Below are 20,518 nucleotides of genomic sequence, written 5' to 3' on the forward strand. Positions count from 1 at the left end.
CACCACTCCTATACGTTTGTCCATTTTCTGCAGAGCCACATTAATCTGTGCCGTGTCCCCTTTAACTTCCTGCATCTGCTGGGCTAGGGAGTTCAGGGATTGCTGGCACGAGGAGATCAGGGTGATTACATCCCTAAGGGTCGGCTCCTCTCCCTGCGGTATGCCTCCAGGTCCCCCACTAGCCCCCGCCATGCTGCCTCCTTCTTTCCCCCTCTGTACCTCATGCTGCTCGGCTGTGCTTGCTCCCACCACTTCCTGGTCAGCTCCAGCTCCGGGTCTTGCCTCTGCCTCCTCAGCAGCCTCCACTCTGGCATACTGCTGCAGCTTTGCGGCCACCTCCATGCGCCGCTGACATGCGGCGTTCTCCTTCTCGGCGTCCTCCCTTACCGGCGCCATCTTGGCCGGCTCCTGCATCGCCGGTGCCAGCGTCTTTTTGCCGCTTTCTGGTCATCGCCGCCGACTCCGGACCCACCGCTCCTCACCGCTGCCCTCTCCGAACCTTCAGCCAGCTGGAGGAATGTAAGTATCCCCGCAAGTCGGGGTTAAAACAGGATTATTTGTCCTTCTGGCAGCGGGAGCGCTCTTCCCTGCGTCCGCTCACATGGCCAGCTAGGACACGCCCCAGACATGTGGTAAATGTTATTTATCAACTATTGTGTGACATAACTTTCTGGTTTAAAGTCATAAAAATTAAAGCTTGAAAATTGTGAATTTTTTTGCCAAATTTGAGTTGTTTTGTGAAAATATCGGAAGTCATATTGAATAAATGTTACCACTATCTTGAAGTACAATATGTCACTATAAGACAATCTCCAAATCAGTGGGATCCAATGAATTGTTCGAGTTATTACCACATAAAGTGACACTCATCAGAATTGAAAAAAATTGGCCCCGTTATGAACCTGATAATGAGCTTTTGGCGTGAAAGAGTTAAAAAGAATGTCTCATTGTTTTTGCCACCTAATCTGAGAGCAGCATATTGTATAGACCGGTATCCTTATTACTGTGATGTGTCACTTACTGGGCTGCTTAGAAGTTTTGATAATTTCCTGCTGATAAAACAGTGATTTTTAAAAACCTATTCATCAATTTCACACTTTCTCATTGCATTGTGGAGATACATATAATTTCTGCTTCAAACTCATCCTATACATTGACACATTATCTACGGGGTCCTATACACCCTATGAAATAAAAGTTGCGACCTTCTCGGCCCTACATTTATAGAAATTGAGCTTGGAGACTCTACTATTACACCCATTTCAGCTGAGCAGATAAGGCCACATCATCTTCCCACACTTAACTGAATACATGGGATCTCCTAATGTCACTAAAATGAGTGGCCTATGCATTATGGAGATCAGGCGCGTGGTATCTCTCCAGCTAACACTCCACTAGTGCAAACATGAAGATCAACCTCTCTCATTCTAGAAGTCCGAATCTTGCCTCAATTGCTAGAAGGAACGAGGATCTCCTTCCAAGGAGAGCTGCATGCACATACTTCAGTCTCTCCCTTTCCCAATCTCAAAAACACTCTAGGTGATGGAGCTCCCACAAAAAAAAAAAAAATTTCCCGGATAGGCATACGGTATTTTTCGAGCAGTCTGACAGATGCAAACATCAGTTACAAATGCACCATATTTTATTTGCGTAATAATCAAGGATATTGTCCTGATCGCAATTGAAATCTATCTGCCTCCAATGATCCCAAAAATCTTGACGTTGTTATTCCCTTCCCAATCCCTGCATGTCCAAGTTCTAGGACCCCCCACCCCATCAATTCAGAAAATTATAGATTGAGCCCAGTGTGAATAGAACAGTTGTCGATCATGCACACCGCTATCTCCGGCGGTCCTATTAAAAATGTATGGAGCACAGTGCACATGATCAACCATCGCTCTACTCACACTCTGAAGAGCCACAGTTCTCTGGGTCGGTGGGAATCCCATTGCTTGGACCCCCAGTAATTGGCAGCTTTCTGCCTATGTATAGAATACCCAGAAAGCTGTCAATCAGTGCTGGCGATACGGTTATACAAATCCCATGGATATACTTGACTATCTAGCAGCAGATTTACTAGTCCTTTAGTGATAAAATCACTGTTTTATCAGCAGGAGATTATCAAAACTGCAGCAAGCAGCCAAGTAAGTGACACATTGCTGGAATCTGTCTCTAAATTATGTCGGTCTAGGATTAAGTGCCAAAAACCTGGTGACAGATTCCATGTAAGCTAGATTATTTTTTCTTGTTCTATAAAATGAATGTCACCAGGTTGTTTTTCTACCACATCTGTGAGACTGTCCTCTGCCCATCCTGTTACGTGATTGGCAGCAATTGCTTTGGAGCGCTGCCAGATCTAAATCACCAGGCCTTCACGTACTGACACTGCAGGGACTAAAGGTACTGTCACACTAGACGATATCGCTAGCGATCCGTGACGTTGCAGCGTCCTCGCTAGCGATATCGTCCAGTGTGACAGGCAGCAGCGATCAGGATCCTGCTGTGATGTCGCTGGTCGGGGAAGAAAGTCCAGAACTTTATTTCGTCGCTGGACTCCCCGTAGACATCGCTGAATTGGCGTGTGTGACACCGATTCAGCGATGTCTTTGCTGGTAACCAGGGTAAACATCGGGTAACTAAGCGCAGGGCCGCGCTTAGTAACCCGATGTTTACCCTGGTTACCATCCTAAAAGTAAAAAAACAAACAGTACATACTTACCTACAGCCGTCTGTCCTCCAGCGCTGTGCTCTGCTCTCCTCCTGCACTGGCTGTGAGCGTCGGTCAGCCGGAAAGCAGAGCGGTGACGTCACCGCTCTGCTTTCTGGCTGCCCGGAGCTCACAGCCAGACCAGAGAAGCAGAGCGCCGAGGACAGACAGCGGTAGGTAAGTATGTAGCGTTTGTTTTTTTACTTTTTAGGATGGTAACCAGGGTAAACATCGGGTCACTAAGCGCAGCCCTGCGCTTAGTTACCCGATGTTTACCCTGGTTACCGGGGACCTCGGGATCGTTGGTCGCTGGAGAGCTGTCTGTGTGACAGCTCTCCAGCGACCAAACAGCGACGCTGCAGCAATCCGGATCGTTGTCGGTATCGCTGCAGCGTCGCTATGTGTGACGGTACCTTAAGAGCACATACAGTGTCAGTGTGTTCCGGTGCATTTACGTCCCTCTACTGTGTATAGTGGCCGCTTGCTGCACACAGGATCACAAAGAAGCGGGTGGCTCATGCGTTCAGTGTGTCTGCTCTTCTCTCCCTCTCCTGTGTAGCAGTCACTTTTTTCTTTTAGCCACTTCAATCTTTATATCGACTTTGCAATCTAGTATTAACATTGTGTTCTTGTTTTTGATTTTTTTTTTTGGTTTTAAAGATCCTTCAGGAGACCTATGAAGAAGACAGAGACCTGAGAAAGAAGAAACATTTAAGTCCCCAAAGAAATCGTTCAGCCTCTGCTGAGAGAAGGTGAGCGTGTCTGTGTGCTTGGTATAGTGCCAGGAAGATTTGCTATTGGATATTTCACTTGTAAATTATGATGGTGACGAAGGGAAAAGTACAGCAGACATGGTTGTACTTTTATGTGGAGAGTAGTGATGAGCGAGTGTGCTCGGGTATAGTGTTATCCGAGTATCTTGGGTGTCCTCTAGTAATATGTTCAACCATCCCTGAGTTGAATGTGTGCTCTCAAGATAAGAAAGGTTAGAGGAACATGGAGGTGGTTTCTCTCTCAACTGGTCTTCACAAGGCAATTCAGCAGGATCCAGCGCATGATCAGATGAACAAGAATCCGTACGCTTTGCTTCACTCCACTTGTGCGGGATGTCGCCAAAGCCAACTTGTGATGAATCCCCGCCAGAGGGGCCAGCCGGTGATTGCAGCGGTCACATGATGTACACCTGAGGTTACTGCAGCTGCAATATCAATAAATACCCCTTATCTTTATGTAAAAGAAGTCAATGGAGTGGCAAGACATTGATGGGGAAGGCAAGTGATTTAAAAGGAATGTCACCCCTTCTCCCCACCCCAAATTTTGTAACTAGTTTTATAACTTCGAGTAAGCCAATGATGATGAAAAACTTAATTACGTAAAAGCATTTTAGCTGCTTCAAGATTGACCATAAACGTTAAACATCCGGGCAGACCCGCTCCTATTCTGCGTGTGATATTCTCAGGCAACACTGCATAGTAGCCAGGGCCGTGGAGGCAGTCCATTTTGGTGGAGTCGGTATAAAATGGACCGACTCCTAAAAAAACATGTAAATTGGGCACAATTTACATAAAAAATTTGGAAAGTTCTGAAATGTCCTATAAATGTCTGTTCTGTTCCTGATCTAAGGATCTCGCCTTTTAGTGGAGATGAATCTGTGCTGCACTTTATGTACATGCTCAGTAGTGACCACCGCTGTGGAGTCAGTCAGAGAATCATAGTCTGAGTTGGTGGTTTGGCATAGTGACTCCTCAGCCTTGATAGTAGCGCATCTATGCGTGAACCTGTCAAAGTTGGGATCTGGCTGTCAGAGACTGCCGACGTTCGCATAGAGTGGGGCAGATTGTTTATTTCTGTCTGTCATCTCTATCGCTGTATATGGACTGGAGCACAATCTCCATAAACAGTGGGTCGAAAATGACATTCTATTACAAATCCAATGGTTTCTTTCAGCATTATGGGGGACACAGGTTTTACTTTCATTTTAGCAGGAGTGAAAAATGTGGTGCGATTCTCTTCTGTGATGCCAAAGGAGAGCAGACACTATACAGGGTCTAAATAGCAAATGTAACTGTGGTGAAATATGTATATATATGTATATATATATATATATATATATATATATATATATATATATATATATATATATATATATATATATATTGACACATGTCTAGGGTTATATGTGTGACTAGTGATAAGGTAACATCTGTCATGAAGGCAAGTCAAGTCGCACCTAGGTGCTAATAGGTACTTCCTTGGGACTAGTAGAAATTCTGTCTCCGTATCTCACCAGGGGGTCTAGCTAGGGCCGAGAAGAAAAGCAACATTTGGCACCTTCTGGGTCTTGGAGGGGAGACGCTAATTGCGGCCTGAGGGAATCTATCCCTGAGAACCTTTCCACAAGAGAAAATAATATATTCATTGGGGGCGCGGCCGTGGCCCAATCAAACAGGCAGCAGTTATGATATTGACCTGAGGGGGCCGGCCTAGAAACCTGACCTCAGACCAAAGTTATAAATTTAGGCTGCAGACAGAGAATTGTGTTCACATGATGGGGGCAGCCTGAGAAGCTGATGTGATCCAATCTACATTCTTCCTTCCCTCAGGGATCAGAAAGCAACTACCTGTTAGATAATTTCTTTAAGTTTTCTCCTGTTTATTTTGACACTGTTTTGCATAAGTTGTCTTTTTATTATCATATTTTTATACCCTTTTCTTATTGTAAGCATTGAACCTTTTGTTATTAAAGTATAAAACTTTAACAAGTTGAACCTTGAATGTTCTAAAAGAATCCATAGCCTAAAGGTGTGTGAGCCTTATGAGTGATAGACATATTTTTATTAGTATTATTATTAGTCCGGGACTCATCGCCCGTGTATTCGATGAGTGGTGGCAGCGCGTATGAGCGGGTGTGTGGCCTGGGTCGGTGTGTGATTTATGCTCCCTTTACAGCATAGGACAGAGGTTGAATGCTGGACTGAGAGTGGGGAGATAGATTAACCCTTGCAGGCACAACCCCAAGTCACGTGTGAGAGCAGTTACGAGACGAATAAGTGACACCACGGAGTAGCTGTTAACTAGCTGATCAACCACAAAAATCATTGTAGGAACAAAGCCCCCACTGTATATACTTATGTGTTTGAGATCTTACAAGTACATGAACTCTCCAAAAGTCTATATAGGAAAGATTTGGTTTTCAACAGAAATTGGATAATGGCTGTAGTGGTACATAATGTATTTAGGTTGCTTAGTGTACATTACAGTGTGTATGTTTATTTCTCCCGGTACAACCCTCAGCTAAGTGTCATTTCTTTGGCTTCTTATAGGACAAGAGAAAAGAAGAGGGAAGATGGCAAATGGAGGGACTATGATAGACATAGGGACAAGTATGACTGGAGGAGAACAAGAAGCAAAAGCCCTATCAAAAGCAGGCCTCCGAATCGGAGTAGGAGCCGTAGCAGAGGAAGAAGCCGAGATCGGGAATCTGCCAGGAGCAGAGGTAATGACCACGTTCAGAGAAACTAAAAAGCTGTCGATACAGAGAATTGTCATGTCATATTTGTTTCTGCTTTTCATTTGTTAACAAAGAAATGACTAAGATCCCTTCTTGTGAGGATGGGGAAGGCAAGTGATTTAAGGGGAATCCCCTCCCGCCCCCACATTTATTTTTAAGCAATTGAGTATATACGGTACTTTTTTTTTTTTTTTTCAAGTATAAGCCGACCCGAGTATAAGCCGACCCCCCCTAATTTTGCCACAAAACTCTGGGAAAGCTTAATGACTCGAGTATAAGCCTAGGGTGGAAAATGCAGCAGCTACCGGTAAATTTCAAAAATAAAAATTGATACCAATAAAAGTAAAATTAATGGAGACATCAGTAGTTTTAAGTGTTTTTGAAAATCCATATTGAATTAGGAGCCCCATATAATGCTCCATACAGTTTATGATGGGCTCCATAAGATGCTCCATATTAAAATATGCCCCATGTAATGCTGCACAAATGTTGATTATGGCCCCATAAGATGCTCCATACAGACATTTGCCCTATACAATGCTGCACAAATGCGTATTATGGCCCCATAAGATGCTCCATACAGATATTTGCCCCATATAATGCTGCACATGGCCCCATACCGATATTTGCCCCATATATTGCTTCACATGGCCACATATAGATATTTGCCCCATGTAACGCTGCGCATGGCTCCATAAGATGCTCCATACAGATATTTGCCCAATATGCTGTTGCTGCGATTAAAAAATTACATACTCATCTCTTGCTCAGGCCCCCGGCACTTGCTATATTCACCTGCTCCCCGTTCCACCGTCGACCGCCGCTGTCTTCCCTGTCCTCTGCACTGACTGTTCAGGCACTAATTGCGTCATCGTGCCCTCTGACCTGAGCGTCACTGCAGAGGACGGGGAAGACGCAGCGGCGCTGACAGTGGAACGGGGAACAGGTGAATATCGCGCTCTGCATTATACTCACCTGCTCTTGGCGCGGTCCCTGCACGTCTATTCCCCGAGGCCGGCAGCTTCTTCCTGTAGTGAGCTGTCACATGGTACCGCTCATTACAGTAATGAATATGCGGCTCCACCCTTATGGGAGTCCATATTCATTACTGTAATGAGCGGTACCATGTGACCGCTCACTACAGGAAGAAACTGCCGGCACCCGGAGAACCAGGGACTGCAGGGACCGCGCCAGGAGCAGGTGAGTATTAATACACAGCTCCGCTCCCCCTCCCCTGCCGACCCCTGGGTATGACTCGAGTATAAGCCGAGAGGGGCACTTTCAGCCTAAAAAAAAAAATGGACTGAAATTCTTGGCTTATACTCGAAGGTATACGGTAAATTGTTTTAAAAATGAAGTATTTACATTTTTATAGAATAAGATATGAACCATAATTGAAAAACTTTTGAGATTTTCAACTTTCAGACACCTTGCGTCATACCTCCCCTCTTCTGCATGTTTACAAAAGGATACGGGTGAATGACGTTTCGGATCACAGTACTGAGCCATTATGTTGGTGACTGCAATGTGGTACTGAGATGTGGACATTTTCACCCATAATGGCTGGCAGCGCTGATTCTGTTAGCACTGTGCTGCTCATTAGTCTTTACAGAGATCTGAGCGGAGCAGTCATTATACTGCTGCTGCATCGCTTAGATCATCGTAATTACACAATATGTCTTAATGAATCAGGAACGTCTGACGAGTGGTGTGCACCTTGCTATGCTATGCCATAAATCTTTCTTCAGTCCCGGAGTAAGGTTTCTTCTGGTGTAGGGAAAGCCATGGCTCATCAGGGACTAAACAAGCTGTGCTGTCATGCCACCGTTTGTGCCTGCGTCACATCCCAGCTTCGTCCATTTTAACCGAGCCTGGAGAAACTGACTTAACAACTCTTTAAGTCACAATATTTTTGCGCTACTTGGTGTTGCTCAAAAATGTGCCAACTTTTTAAAGAAATCTAATCTAAGCATCGATTCAATCCAGGGAGTAATAAAAAATGTGGTTTATCCAGGTGCTGCCACAAAGGGTGACATGCCGGATGGTAAGTTCAAGATTTTTTATTATTATTATTTCCTAATGATGACAAAACTACACGTTTCTGGGACAGTCTGTCCCTTTCATAGGGTATCCTGGGACGAATCGTCCTAGAAACACATAGTTTTGTTACCATTAGAAAATAAGTAAAAAATCTTACTTGCCATCTAGCTCGTCATACTTTGTGGCAGCGCCCAGATAAACAGTGTATTGTCTTTCTCCCTGGATTTTCCATTGGTTCCTTGCCTTTATATTGGGACAGGCGGTCGGTGCAGCAGCTTTGGGTGTTTCCGGTCCAAATTTCATCCAGCGTTGTGCATTAATAGCACAACTATCCCAGGGGAGCAATTCCATCTTGCTGGAGATTTTGCACTCTTAGCTGATTCATAGTTAGAGCGCCTCTGTTTTCTTCTGTAAGCATCCAATTCAAGCACAGCTGCCATTTTGTATTCTGTGCCTGAAAAATGATTTATGTGGTGGGTGCACTGTTTCTTGGGGTATGTGCATACACAATTTTTTTTTTTCTTCAGGATGATTCTGCCTGTAACCCGGCTAAAAAAGCACTAATAAAAATACCAAAAGAATGAAACTGCAATGTCAAAACCATTTTCTGTGTATAGGTTCTGTCTTCAGTAACTTCTCTTAACCACTTCTGGCATCGAAAGCCGTGAAACTGCTAAAAGAATTAATCAGTCCATCCTTTCTGTCCGCTTCCACTTGGAAGCCACCACTATGTAATATGTGAAATAAATAAAAACATTGACCGTAAGGCCGCCACAAAAGATGTCCAAATAGACGTCCTAGAAAGTGCTTCAGGTAAACCGCCACTGGCGTATTCATGATGTGTCTTAAAAAAGCGATGTGGTTATGCTGCCGTCTTAATTAAACTAAAATAAAAAAAGGTTGTGTGTACATACCCTTGCTTACTAGTTGATTCCGGTTATTTTTCCCCATTTAATGTGAAGGAGTGCCTCTGCTTTTGCAGCAATTAAGTCCCCTTTACTCTGAGCTTCAGCTTGGGGAGTTTGGCCAAATATAACCTAGTTTGTCTAATTTATTCACTAGTGTATTCCAGCAAATGCGTGCATTTTCATAGGCGTGAGCTATTGTTGAGAGATTGAAGAGTGATACTACGCTGCCAGTGTCGGAACACGCAGCATTTCACTCTTCTATGCCGGCTTGGCTCCAATGGACCACTGGTTCTCCAGGTTTGGCTGGTCTTACCTGGAAATGAATCAAGTCACCCAAGTTTTTGCATGGAGAAGTAATGTATTATTCAGATATGTTCTTCTTTCTGCTATGTTATTTCTCAATCTTTCCAAGGAAACTTTCCTTTTCTGCCCTTGTTTCTTATGCTTGTCCAGAAGTGTGGGCCATGACTTACATGGTAGCCGCTCTATATACTGGATAGTATTGTGCCAATTGTTCAATTATGTGCATGACCCTTTGATGAACTATATATTTGTGTTTATACGTATGGGTTTTGGTTCTTACTTTGAGCTTACTTGTACATGTTTAATGCATTTTAGGCTGGTGTCATAGTGTATACTGGTAGTCCTCGACTTAGACATTGATCCGTTCTTACGTGGCATCGTAAACCGAATTTCGACTTAAGTTGGACCATACGTTCATACAGTACTGTACCATAATAACAGTACAGTACTGCAAACACTTAGCCTATCCGAACACCTATCCTAACACAGTACCCTACATAATTAGGGTGTTATGGCGTGCAGGAGACTTTTTTTCCTTGTGTAACCGGGTACAGTGTACAGTACTGGACTCTATTCTTCCGCCGCTGCACGTAGTTGCGCGTAGTTCGACTTACGACGCAAAACTGCATAAGTCGGAATGAAGTGTCGTAACCACAAAACGACGTAAGACGAGACCGTCGTAACCCCAGGACTAACTGTATATTGACCCTGGTGTGTCTGTGGGAGAGGGAAAAGCTTGACACGCTGAGACATATATCATAAGCCGTTGCAATTGAATATAGCTGGTGGGTGCCGTACCTGCTAGTGATGTCAGCCGAAATGAGGAAGAAGGATAGGTGTTCCCAGCACGTCCACCCAGTTTAAATAAAATGTCTTTTAATTAGAACATTTTTAAAAACATTTTTTTAAATTGAGAGAGACTCTGCCTGACGCATTTCTAGTGCACCACGGCGCCCTTAGTCATAGAATATTGACCCTGGTGTCTGAACCAGCCAGAGGGCTATTGATCTTAACTCAGTGACTTCATAGGCATTCATGACTATTGAATTCAGTTCAGAAGACCCAGGGCCAGTTGAAATATCATGGTCCCTCCTTAGACTGGGAAACTTGTGTGAAACCGGCCTTACCAAGAGTCGAGTAAAAGTGTGTGACTGGAAGCTTTACGAAATGCCACAGTATTCTGTGAGCTATAACATATGCAACAACCACCCATTCTCCTTTTTTTTAGATTTGTCTCTTTGTATAGGAATTCTTAATTTAAGGCTTAAATCATTGCCATGAAGAGCAGTTATTGCAGCTGTATGTGCATGAGATGTCTATTCAGCAAATTTGCCCGTCGACCATCGTTTCCAGCTGGGTTGTTGCATATTTCTCTGGGAAGAAACTTTGGTATTTGTATGCAAATCTCACAAATGAAACTTCAGCAAATAAACTTAACACAAATGATTTTTTTCTAGATCACCGGGAGAGGACGAAGTTTGAGTCTGAAAGGAGTGATGTGGAATCTTCTTACACTCCTGCTTCCCAGCCAGCGAGCATCTCCAACGAGCCGCAGTATTCCTCTGGTGGGCAGGCTGCACCCAGCACTGTGACTGTCATCGCACCTGCTCACCACCCCGAGAGCACAACAGAAATATGGTCTAATTACTATAACAACCACACCCCACCCAATTCATTTACTAGAAACCCACCCCCAAAACGACGCTGCAGAGATTATGATGGTGAGAAATTAATTTAAAAAATAAATAAAAGCAGATTTTACTCCCCCCTGCCCATAAAGTACTTCACACTCAAGGGCACCTTTATGAAAATTAAAGCCAAAAAGTCAGACCCAGCACTTCTATATTTGAAGTACAAGATGTCAGCTGCTATTTTTCTTGTATGCTATGTCTACATGCACAAACCTTCACAAAATGTTTAAACGGCCTTCTAAATCTGTAACTAAGAAAGAAAGTTTGAACCTGGATCGGTGGCCGGTTTCTCACATCTGCTTTGTGGTCCATAGTCAGTCCGCATAGCACAAACTTGCTATGATTCTCCTGACCTGAACTTGGGATTTGAGGTTGCAGAGTTTGGATCAGGAGACTCTGGACCAAGTCCATGCATTGCTGTCAAAGTATGGACTTCAAAACATGTTTGTGTAAAGCAAGCCTAAAATATTTAATCTCCAGATGTTTTAAGATTTAAGACCTCCATTCACAGAGAAAAGTAAACTGAATTTGCTGATTTTAGTGACTCGCCATCATGTGTATGTGGGATGTCCTGACTCATCCCCAACAGATGACAGAGGAGAGAAGGATCAGGCATGTTGAATTTCCGTGCCCGATCTTTTGGTTCTCATGAGATATAAGCCACTGACCGAGGTGTCTGACACGGCCTTTATTCACTCCCCTCCCCCCCATTGAAAAGAAATGAATTCTGAGCCGCACGGAGCTTCACGTGTGTGTGGTGGACTTGGGGATGAGAGCTGCTTGGTGGACAGCTATCTTGGGTGTATGGTCATCACTTTAGCAGTAGATTTGAGGATGAGAGCTGCATGGTGGACAGCGATCTTGGGTGTATGGTCCTCACTTTAGCAGTAGATTTGGGGATGAGCGCTGCATGGTGGACAGCGATCTTGGGTGTATGGTCCTCACTTTAGCAGTAGATTTGGGGATGAGAGCTGCATGGTGGACAGCGATCTTGGGTGTATGGTCATCACTTTAGCAGTAGATTCGAGGATGAGAGCTGCATGGTGGACAGCGATCTTGGCTGTATGGTCCTCACTTTAGCAGTAGATTTGGGGATGAGCGCTGCATGGTGGACAGCGATCTTGGGTGTATGGTCCTCACTTTAGCAGTAGATTTGGGGGATGAGCGCTGCATGGTGGACAGCGATCTTGGGTGTATGGTCATCACTTTAGCAGTAGATTCGAGGGTGAGAGCTGCATGGTGGACAGCTGTCTTGGGTGTATGGTCATCACTTTAGCAGATTTGGGGATGAGAGCTGCTTGGTGGACAGCTATCTTGGGTACATGGTCATCACTTTAGCAGTACATAGATATTTCTTGATCTATCCCTTGCTGCCTGCTTGAAAGCTTCAAATATTCAAAATGGTAGCACCACTGTGTACCTACAATAGATAAATTCTGAATATCAGTTGTTCAGAAAGGCACTTATTTGGTGGGAATATTATTTTCTCCTTGATTAAAGGAGTTATTCTTATTGGAAACATTTGTGCAGTCTGTACTTCTAAATCCTTTATACCTTAATTATTTTTTTCTTTCTATCTTTAATACAGAACGAGGATATTGTGTTCTTGGCGACCTCTGTCAATATGATCATGGAAATGACCCTTTAATAGTTGATGAGGTGTCATTGCCTAGCATGATTCCCTTCCCTCCTCCCCCTGGACTTCCTCCCCCTGGCATTCTGATGCACCCGATACCTGCTCCAGCTCATAATATGAGAATGCCTGTTCCGCGGCCTATGACCCAGCCCCCTCCTGTTGTCCATCCTGCTCCAAGTAAGTATCCTACGTCCAGATCATTCTTGTTGGCTGAGCATTGTGTAGTATGGCATAGTCTGCAAGATAGACTTCTTTTTATATATTTAAGACCCTCCTCTATGATGATATATATTATACACCCACACATCACAAGACACATTGGGAGAGCTGTATAGAAATTGTCGGGATGATAAAGTGGTGTAAATGTCCATGGCAACCAATTAGGTCACTGCTTTTATTTTCCAAATCCTCTGAAAAGTGTGAGTTAAAAGTTGAGAGTTGAAACTTGATTTGGCGCCAGTGGCAAATGGTCCTGATTTCTTTTGCACAAGTTTTGTTTCATCGTCCCTACTTAGTGCTGATAATAGACATATCTTTGCTCTCTTGGTGCTAGGGGACAATTTTACCCCTAAATATAAAAAAAAATAAAATCTATTTTTCTTCCAAACATGCAGGACTTCCATTGACACATTCAGGCTTTGTAAATAACCGTGAACAGCCAGGAACAAGTACTGTGCCCAGTCTTGCACCAGTAGGGGGAAGGCTCCCTCCTCCATTACCTCCTCAGAATCTACTCTACTCTGTTTCTGAACGTAAGCATAGCTTCTCACTACCCCCCTGTTTGTGATCAGAATATCGGTACCTGTCTCAACACTTCATCTTTCCCTTTAGCGTAATACTAACCTTGGCTTGGGCTGCTCATAACGTGTATCCTCATCACTATTAAGATTGGAATGAACCGCTCGTATTCAGTTAAAGTACTCCTTTTTAAATCCTTATAGGTCTGATATTTAAAGAGAAGCTGACACGTGATGCATGCTACCCAATGCATGTGTAGCAAGTATCAGGCACTGGCTGTTTGACTCTGAAACACTACAGCATTTTGGAGAAAAACATGTTTTTAATAGCCACCGGGGCCACACACACCTTCCTGAGAATCTACCTGCAGAACTAATTTTACCAGTGTGCGATATGTAATGACTGACACTTTGCACTCAGAATCACAGCTCTGCAGTGAGATCAGCACTAACACCGTACAGCAGAAGTGAACTTCATGTTATTACAAACACATCTGCAACAGCACTCGTCCTCTCATAGTGCCCTCAACTCTGCTGCCGAGCGGTGCCTAATTCTAACCAACGTAGTACAGCAGAGTTGTACAGTGTCTCATTGCAAGCACATTTGCACTGACGTCAGCTCTGCTGTACTGCCCCTCCCCCCACACTAGCTGCCTGTGAGATGGAAGCTGAAGTACTAAGAGGCGATGACTGTAGCAGAAGTGAACTTTATCTAAATAGTGTTAAATCTCCTGTTTTGGTTTTCCTCTCACTGTAGAGATCTGAGTCAGCATATGTGTTATGCATGAGAGCAAAGTGTCAGTCATTACATGTTAAACTTTCATTTAAAACAAGCCCTGGAGACCTATTATCAGGGACATCATTCTGAGCCATAGATCATTTACATATAAGAGAAATATTAATCGTCCTATGACCTACATGCCCATTTAGACTGCTTAGGAGGGTTCGTCCTACTGACAGATGCCCTTTGATAAGGTGATTGTTTAGGCTAGGCTGATCTATCTTGTTCTGTGCATCGTCTCTATAGTTTTTGTATTTAACCATTAGTCCATTTCATCTATTAGTATCCCTAAATGACAATTAGTGCCAGTGCAGTTTAAAATAAGTCTTTATGTTTTCCTAGATACGTATGAGCCTGATGGGTACAATCCTGAAGCACCTAGTCTTACAAACACTGGCAGACCTGGATATCGGCAGTTCTTCACACGGACACAGACACAGAGGCCAAATTTAATTGGGCTGACATCTTGTGAAATGGACACTGCACCGAGAGGTTAGTGGTCAGCCTCATGGATCATGTTGAGACTGTAAACGATGTAACTTTAATAAAAAACTGCACAAAAAATTAATAAAACTCTAATCTTACAAATTCTGTTTAAAGGGGATGATGGTGCAAACGGGTATCAGTCAAGTCTCGTTTATGCGTACCATTGTGATAAGTAGGATTGATACATGATACTTGATGGTCATTCACAAGACCTGGCACCAGCATTTCTTGTTCTCGAGTGTACAGATGAAAGATACTAGAGAAATGCTTTTAAATATTGTTTTTTTTCTGAATTTTGGCCGTTATTACCAGTTTTGTAGAATTTTTGGATATTTACTCATTTATTTTTTGTCTAGCTGCTAATATTGTCATCCAAACGGAGCCACCAGCTTCTACGCCTGTAAATAGTAACCTCAACAGAGTGGTGGTTGAGCCGGAAAGGAAAAGAGCACTTGGAAATAATAATGATGGTCCGTTTGCAAAGAAACCCTGGATGGACAAGTAAGGACACAAAAGCATGTTTTCTATTGTTAGTAGTCAGTCGCCCAGCTAGATTGATATTTTCTGATCACATATCATTGTGGTAACCTATGTCTTAGGAAAGGTTGAATCTGACAAGCCCAAGTATATAATGAACCACATTGTGGTCCTTTTGAGACTGCATGCAATTGCAGAATTGGTTGACCCTGGCTGAGAACTGAAAGGGCAGCGGTCATCCTTTCCTTACAGACTGGGCAGCCACAGTTTCTTCATACAGCTCTACATAATACTGTAACGTTTCTCTGTTACAGGCCGGGAAACAACAACCATAACAAGCTGGGTTTTGGGAAGAAGATCCAGTACACAAATACCAAACTTGAAGTCCGGAAAATTCCTCAGGATCTAAATAACATTACCAAATTGAATGAGCACTTCAGCAAATTTGGAACCATAGTGAATATTCAGGTGAGTTCTAGTTCAGGATTATTTGGCCACAAGTACAAAATTGCTGTTAATATTCGATATTCTAAAGGTCCTTATTTTTGTACAGCACCAGAAGACAATATGGCTGTTAGTAATATTCTAGTGACTAAAAACGTTAACACCCCCAAAATAAACATATGATCTTCTCCTGTGTAGTTCTCTCTAAAAAGTGAAAGTTTGTCTTGGAATACTGTGGAGTTCAGAGTAATAGTTGGAGCTTGTGTAAGATGCCCAGGATGGTAGCCATGGCTGCTTCACGACGCTTTGGCACATTACAAATAAGTTGTATCCCAGTCCATGTGTGTTGTGCTTTGTATGTTGCATTGCACTCCCTTCCGATATATTCATGGCCTCAGTTCCAGGTACAGCTACACACACATCAAAGGGACATCTGATTCGTTTTAACAAGTTGACTGGACAGTTCAAGTAAATCAGTCTTTAACACGCAGTATTGGGCAAAGCCCCTTTCGCTTCTTGTTCTATCAACACAGCACATTTCCATCGTTTTCTCCATCGTCTCATTGGGGGACACAGGACTGTGGGTGTATGCTACTGCCGGCAGGAGGCTGACACTAAGTAGGTATAAAAAAAAAAAAAAGTTAGCTCCTCCTCCATAGTATACACCTTGCCACTGGCCCTGACAGCTCCAGTTTATGCTTAGTGTCCGTAGGAGGCACATCTCTGGGTTTTCCCAGATGCTTTTTTCTCTGAAGATAAGACAGGGGCGACAGACCCTTTTGAAGGGGTCCGATCTCCCCAAACCAACAACGGGCGAGCACGTGGAGTGTCGCCTCCACGTATCCTCTCCCGCGACGTGGGATTTTTTTGCCGGACTAAGAACCTGACCACCCTGAGGTAACGGAACCCTAGGTTGTACAGGCATTCATTCCTTGTCCGTGCAGCCTCCACTTCATCACCAATGCACGACTACGGTGTTTAAAGGAGGCAGACGGTCCCTCTCCTCGCCTTCTGAAGGGTGTAAGGAGTTAGGGTGCCTGCACCGTCTTTTAATATTTATATATGTATATATATATTTATATGTGGATTTTTTTATGTCTAACCTTATGCGCTGTCAGAGGGCTGCACAGGGGGGGGGGGGCTCCTGCTTCATCGCGCGTTCTGCTGGCGACTATATCCGGCGCTGTGCTGGTTTCCAGCGTTTTTTCCCCACAAGCAAACTTCAGCAGAGGCATGGGCGGAAGTCCCGCCCCTTTTTTTTTTAGGCGGTTTCCTGTTCGCTGAGGCATTATGGATCTTGTAGTCTGAGCATGGGCGGAAGTCCCGCCCCTTTTTCGGCGGCTTCCTGTTTTCTCTGTACAGCCTGTGGCATTATGGGTCTTGTAGTCTGGGGGAAGTCCCGCCTCCATGGCGACTGTTTACTTCCGGTTTCAAGCACCCAGCTTTCCCGGAAGAGCAGGGGAAAGAGTAAAATCTTAGATCCCTGCTTCGGCCTAAACCGGGTCCATGTGCGGTCAGGAGACATGGTTCAGTGTTTGAGAGCATACGGGGACTCAGGACTGGGGTAAGTGCTACTTCCCTCAGCCTGACAACAGTATTTGTTCTAGACCTAGTAGCTCATAAGGAGATACGGAGCATAGCAGCACAGAAGCAGCAATAGAGTCATGTCTAGAAAGACTAAGACTCACTCAGTTCTGTATACCTCATGCATTACCTGTCAGTCTACTTTTCCGCATGCGCAAAGTAACCATTTCTGTGAGGCTTGTGATTCCGAGCGCGTGCAGGAGCCCCCGTCTGCTACCCTGTCTGCTTCCCCGCCGGCTATCCTGCCGGGTGTGCCTGTACCTGGGTCGGCAGTGTCTCCCCCTGAGTGGGTCATATCATTAACGCAGTCTATGGCGTCTCTAACAAAGGCGGTTGAGTCCCTTCAAGCCCCTGTCAGGGACATTCATCCGCCTGTTTTGGAAAGATCCTCCGATTTTCAGGATCCTCCGGCCTGCAGGGGCCGTACTCCCTCTAGGCAGACACAGGGGAAACGATCCCACACAGCGTCTCCCGGTCCGTCAGGTGCATCAGCATATTTGAATCCTGTCTCTCGATCTCCCTCTCCTGCGGAATTGAGTGAGCACGGTTCGGACTATGACTCAGAGGGGTCTTTTGATTTAGAAGCTCCTGGTTATCAGGAATCTGTTGACAGTCTCATTGAGGCCGTTAACCAGACCTTGGGAGTAGAGGATGTGGCCACCTTACCTTCTGGTCATAAGGTGTCCTTTAAGAAATTCAAGCAACCTCATAATGTGTTTTCTACTCATCCTGAGTTTGAGGATTTAGTCCAACGTCACATGGAGCGACCGGATAAACGTTTCTTAGGCCAGAAGGCCCTAGGTGCAAGGTATCCGTTCGCTCCAGAGCTTTGTAAAAAGTGGGCAGAATCCCCTTCAGTGGATCCTCCCGTATCCCGTTTGGCCTCTAGTACGTTGCTGTCTCTTCCTAATGGGTCGTCTATTAAGGATCCGACTGATCGGCTCCTAGAGAGTCTAGCTCGGTCTCTGTTTGAGGCTTCAGGGTCAGCCCTCGCACCGTCTTTTGCGGCCACATGGGTTGCCAAAGCTATGATAGCTTGGTCAGAGTCTGTAACTAAGGCTCTTCAGGATAAGGGGTTTCCTGTAGAGGTGATAGAGATGTCAGATCAGATATCTTTAGCAGGAAATTATCTGATTAATGCATCCTTGGATGCGGCAAATTGTTCAGCATTGGCTGCGGCAAATGCTATTGCTATCAGAAGGGCCCTATGGCTAAGAAATTGGCGGGCGGACTCTACTTCAAAGAAGTCCCTTACATCCCTTCCTTATCAAGGTGTCCGTCTTTTTGGCGAAAAATTGGATCAGCTTATATCTGATTCCACGGGACGTAAAAGTAATTTCCTTCCTCAACAAAAGGTTAAGCAACCTTTTCGTCGCCAATTTCAAGCAAGATTTAAATCCTTTCGTAACTCCCGGTGGTGTGCGGCACCAAGCGCAGGTCCCCCAAGTCAGCCTGTCCAAGACCGGGAGCACCAGGTCTCCTATAGGGCCAATCCATTGGCAAGAATGCGGTATCAACCGTCAAGATCTAGGGGATCTAGATATCCTCGATCTTCGGCTAAATGACTGGAGGCAGCCTCTCGTCGCTTCCAACAGAGTAGGCGGTCGCCTACTACTGTTCCATCAGTCCTGGCTGTCAGTTGTTCACGACAGATGGGTAAGAGACCTGGTGGTTTCAGGGTACAAAATAGAGTTTTCCTGTCTCCCTCCAGGCCGGTTTTTTCCGTCCAGTCTTCCCAGTTCAAAAACCCGTCTAAGAGCTTTATTCAGAGCAGTCGAGTCTCTTCAGTCCAACGGGGTCATTGTCCCTGTTCCAAAGGAAGAAAGGTTCAAGGGGTTTTATTCAAATCTGTTTACGGTTCCCAAAAAGAATGGGACCGTGAGACCCATTCTGGACCTAAAGTGTCTAAACAAATTCATCAGCACTCGTCGCTTCCGTATGGAATCTCTCCGCTCGGTCATTGCGGCTATGGAAAGGGGAGAATTCCTGGCTTCCATAGATATTCAAGACGCCTATCTGCACGTTCCTATATTTCCTCCTCATCAAAAATTTATACGGTTTTCCATAGGCGAGCGACGCTTCCAATTCACTGCATTACCTTTCGGGCTCGCCACTGCTCCCAGGGTGTTCACGAAGGTGATGGCAACAGTGGTGTCAATCCTGCACTCTCGAGGCATAGTCATTCTGCCTTACTTAGACGATCTCTTAGTCAAAGGACCAACTTTTCAGGAATGCAGGGACAACGTCAACATCTCTTTGGACACCCTAGCTCGTCTAGGGTGGCTGGTCAATTTAAAGAAGTCATCTCTAGTACCATCTCGGAAGATCTCTTTTTTAGGGATGATCTTCGACACCTCTCGGGGGCTAACTATTTTACCCCAGGACAAGGTGCTTTGTCTCCGGCAGGAGGTAAAAATTCTTCGGCAGCCAAGTTTCCATTCAATCCGGTTCTGCATGAAGGTCTTGGGCAGGATGGTAGCAGCTATAGAAGCGGTTCCATTCGCCCAATTCCATCTTCGTCCACTCCAACAGGCACTTCTGTCAGCCTGGGACAGGAGTCCTTTGTCTCTCAACCTCAGGTGTCGTCTGGCTCCTGGGGTCAGGCAATCCCTGATATGGTGGATGAGGAGTTCCTCCCTACTTCAGGGGAAAGCCTTTCCTCCAGTTCATTGGCTGGTAGTCACTACAGACGCCAGCCTTCTCGGTTGGGGAGCAGTTTCTCCAGCACACGGCTCAGGGTCGTTGGTCCCCAAGGGAATCAACCCTTCCAATCAATCTGTTGGAAATAAGGGCAATTTGGCTGGCTTTGCAGCACTTTCACCATCTTCTGGCGGGTCGCCCGGTGCGGATCCAATCGGACAATGCCACGGCCGTGGCCTACGTAAATCATCAGGGGGGCACTCGCAGCAGATCAGCCATGCGCGAGGTAGGACAAGTCCTCCGCTGGGCCGAGAACAATCACTCTGTGATCTCGGCAGTTTACATCCCGGGCAAGGAGAACTGGGCAGCGGACTTTCTGAGCCGACAGGGGCTTGCGCCCGGGGAATGGTCTCTTCACCCCGATGTTTTTCGGCAGATATGTCTACGCTGGGTAATCCCGGACGTGGATCTAATGGCCACCGGGTCGAATACCAAAGTACCCAGGTTCGTTGCACGGTTTCGAGATCCAGGAGCAATTGCCGTAGACGCACTAGTCCTATCTTGGAACCAATT

At 45.0% G+C, this 20,518-nt stretch overlaps 1 protein-coding gene across 2 annotated transcripts in view; it reads left to right on the forward strand.

The window, feature by feature from the left end:
* The window catches only part of RBM27 (RNA binding motif protein 27), a 77,647-nt gene that overhangs the window by 32,305 nt on the left and 24,824 nt on the right, over nt 1-20,518 (forward strand). For both annotated transcript variants that reach the window (XM_069764068.1, XM_069764070.1), the window contains exons 4-11: nt 3,368-3,459; nt 6,031-6,203; nt 10,927-11,190; nt 12,749-12,973; nt 13,411-13,548; nt 14,657-14,806; nt 15,157-15,301; nt 15,592-15,745. In XM_069764068.1, the coding sequence (XP_069620169.1) occupies nt 3,368-3,459; nt 6,031-6,203; nt 10,927-11,190; nt 12,749-12,973; nt 13,411-13,548; nt 14,657-14,806; nt 15,157-15,301; nt 15,592-15,745 (1,341 nt within the window). The remainder of the gene's footprint in view (nt 1-3,367; nt 3,460-6,030; nt 6,204-10,926; nt 11,191-12,748; nt 12,974-13,410; nt 13,549-14,656; nt 14,807-15,156; nt 15,302-15,591; nt 15,746-20,518) is intronic.

The sequence above is a fragment of the Ranitomeya imitator genome, chromosome 4, assembly GCF_032444005.1.
Source record: "Ranitomeya imitator isolate aRanImi1 chromosome 4, aRanImi1.pri, whole genome shotgun sequence".
Lineage (NCBI taxonomy): Eukaryota > Metazoa > Chordata > Amphibia > Anura > Dendrobatidae > Ranitomeya > Ranitomeya imitator.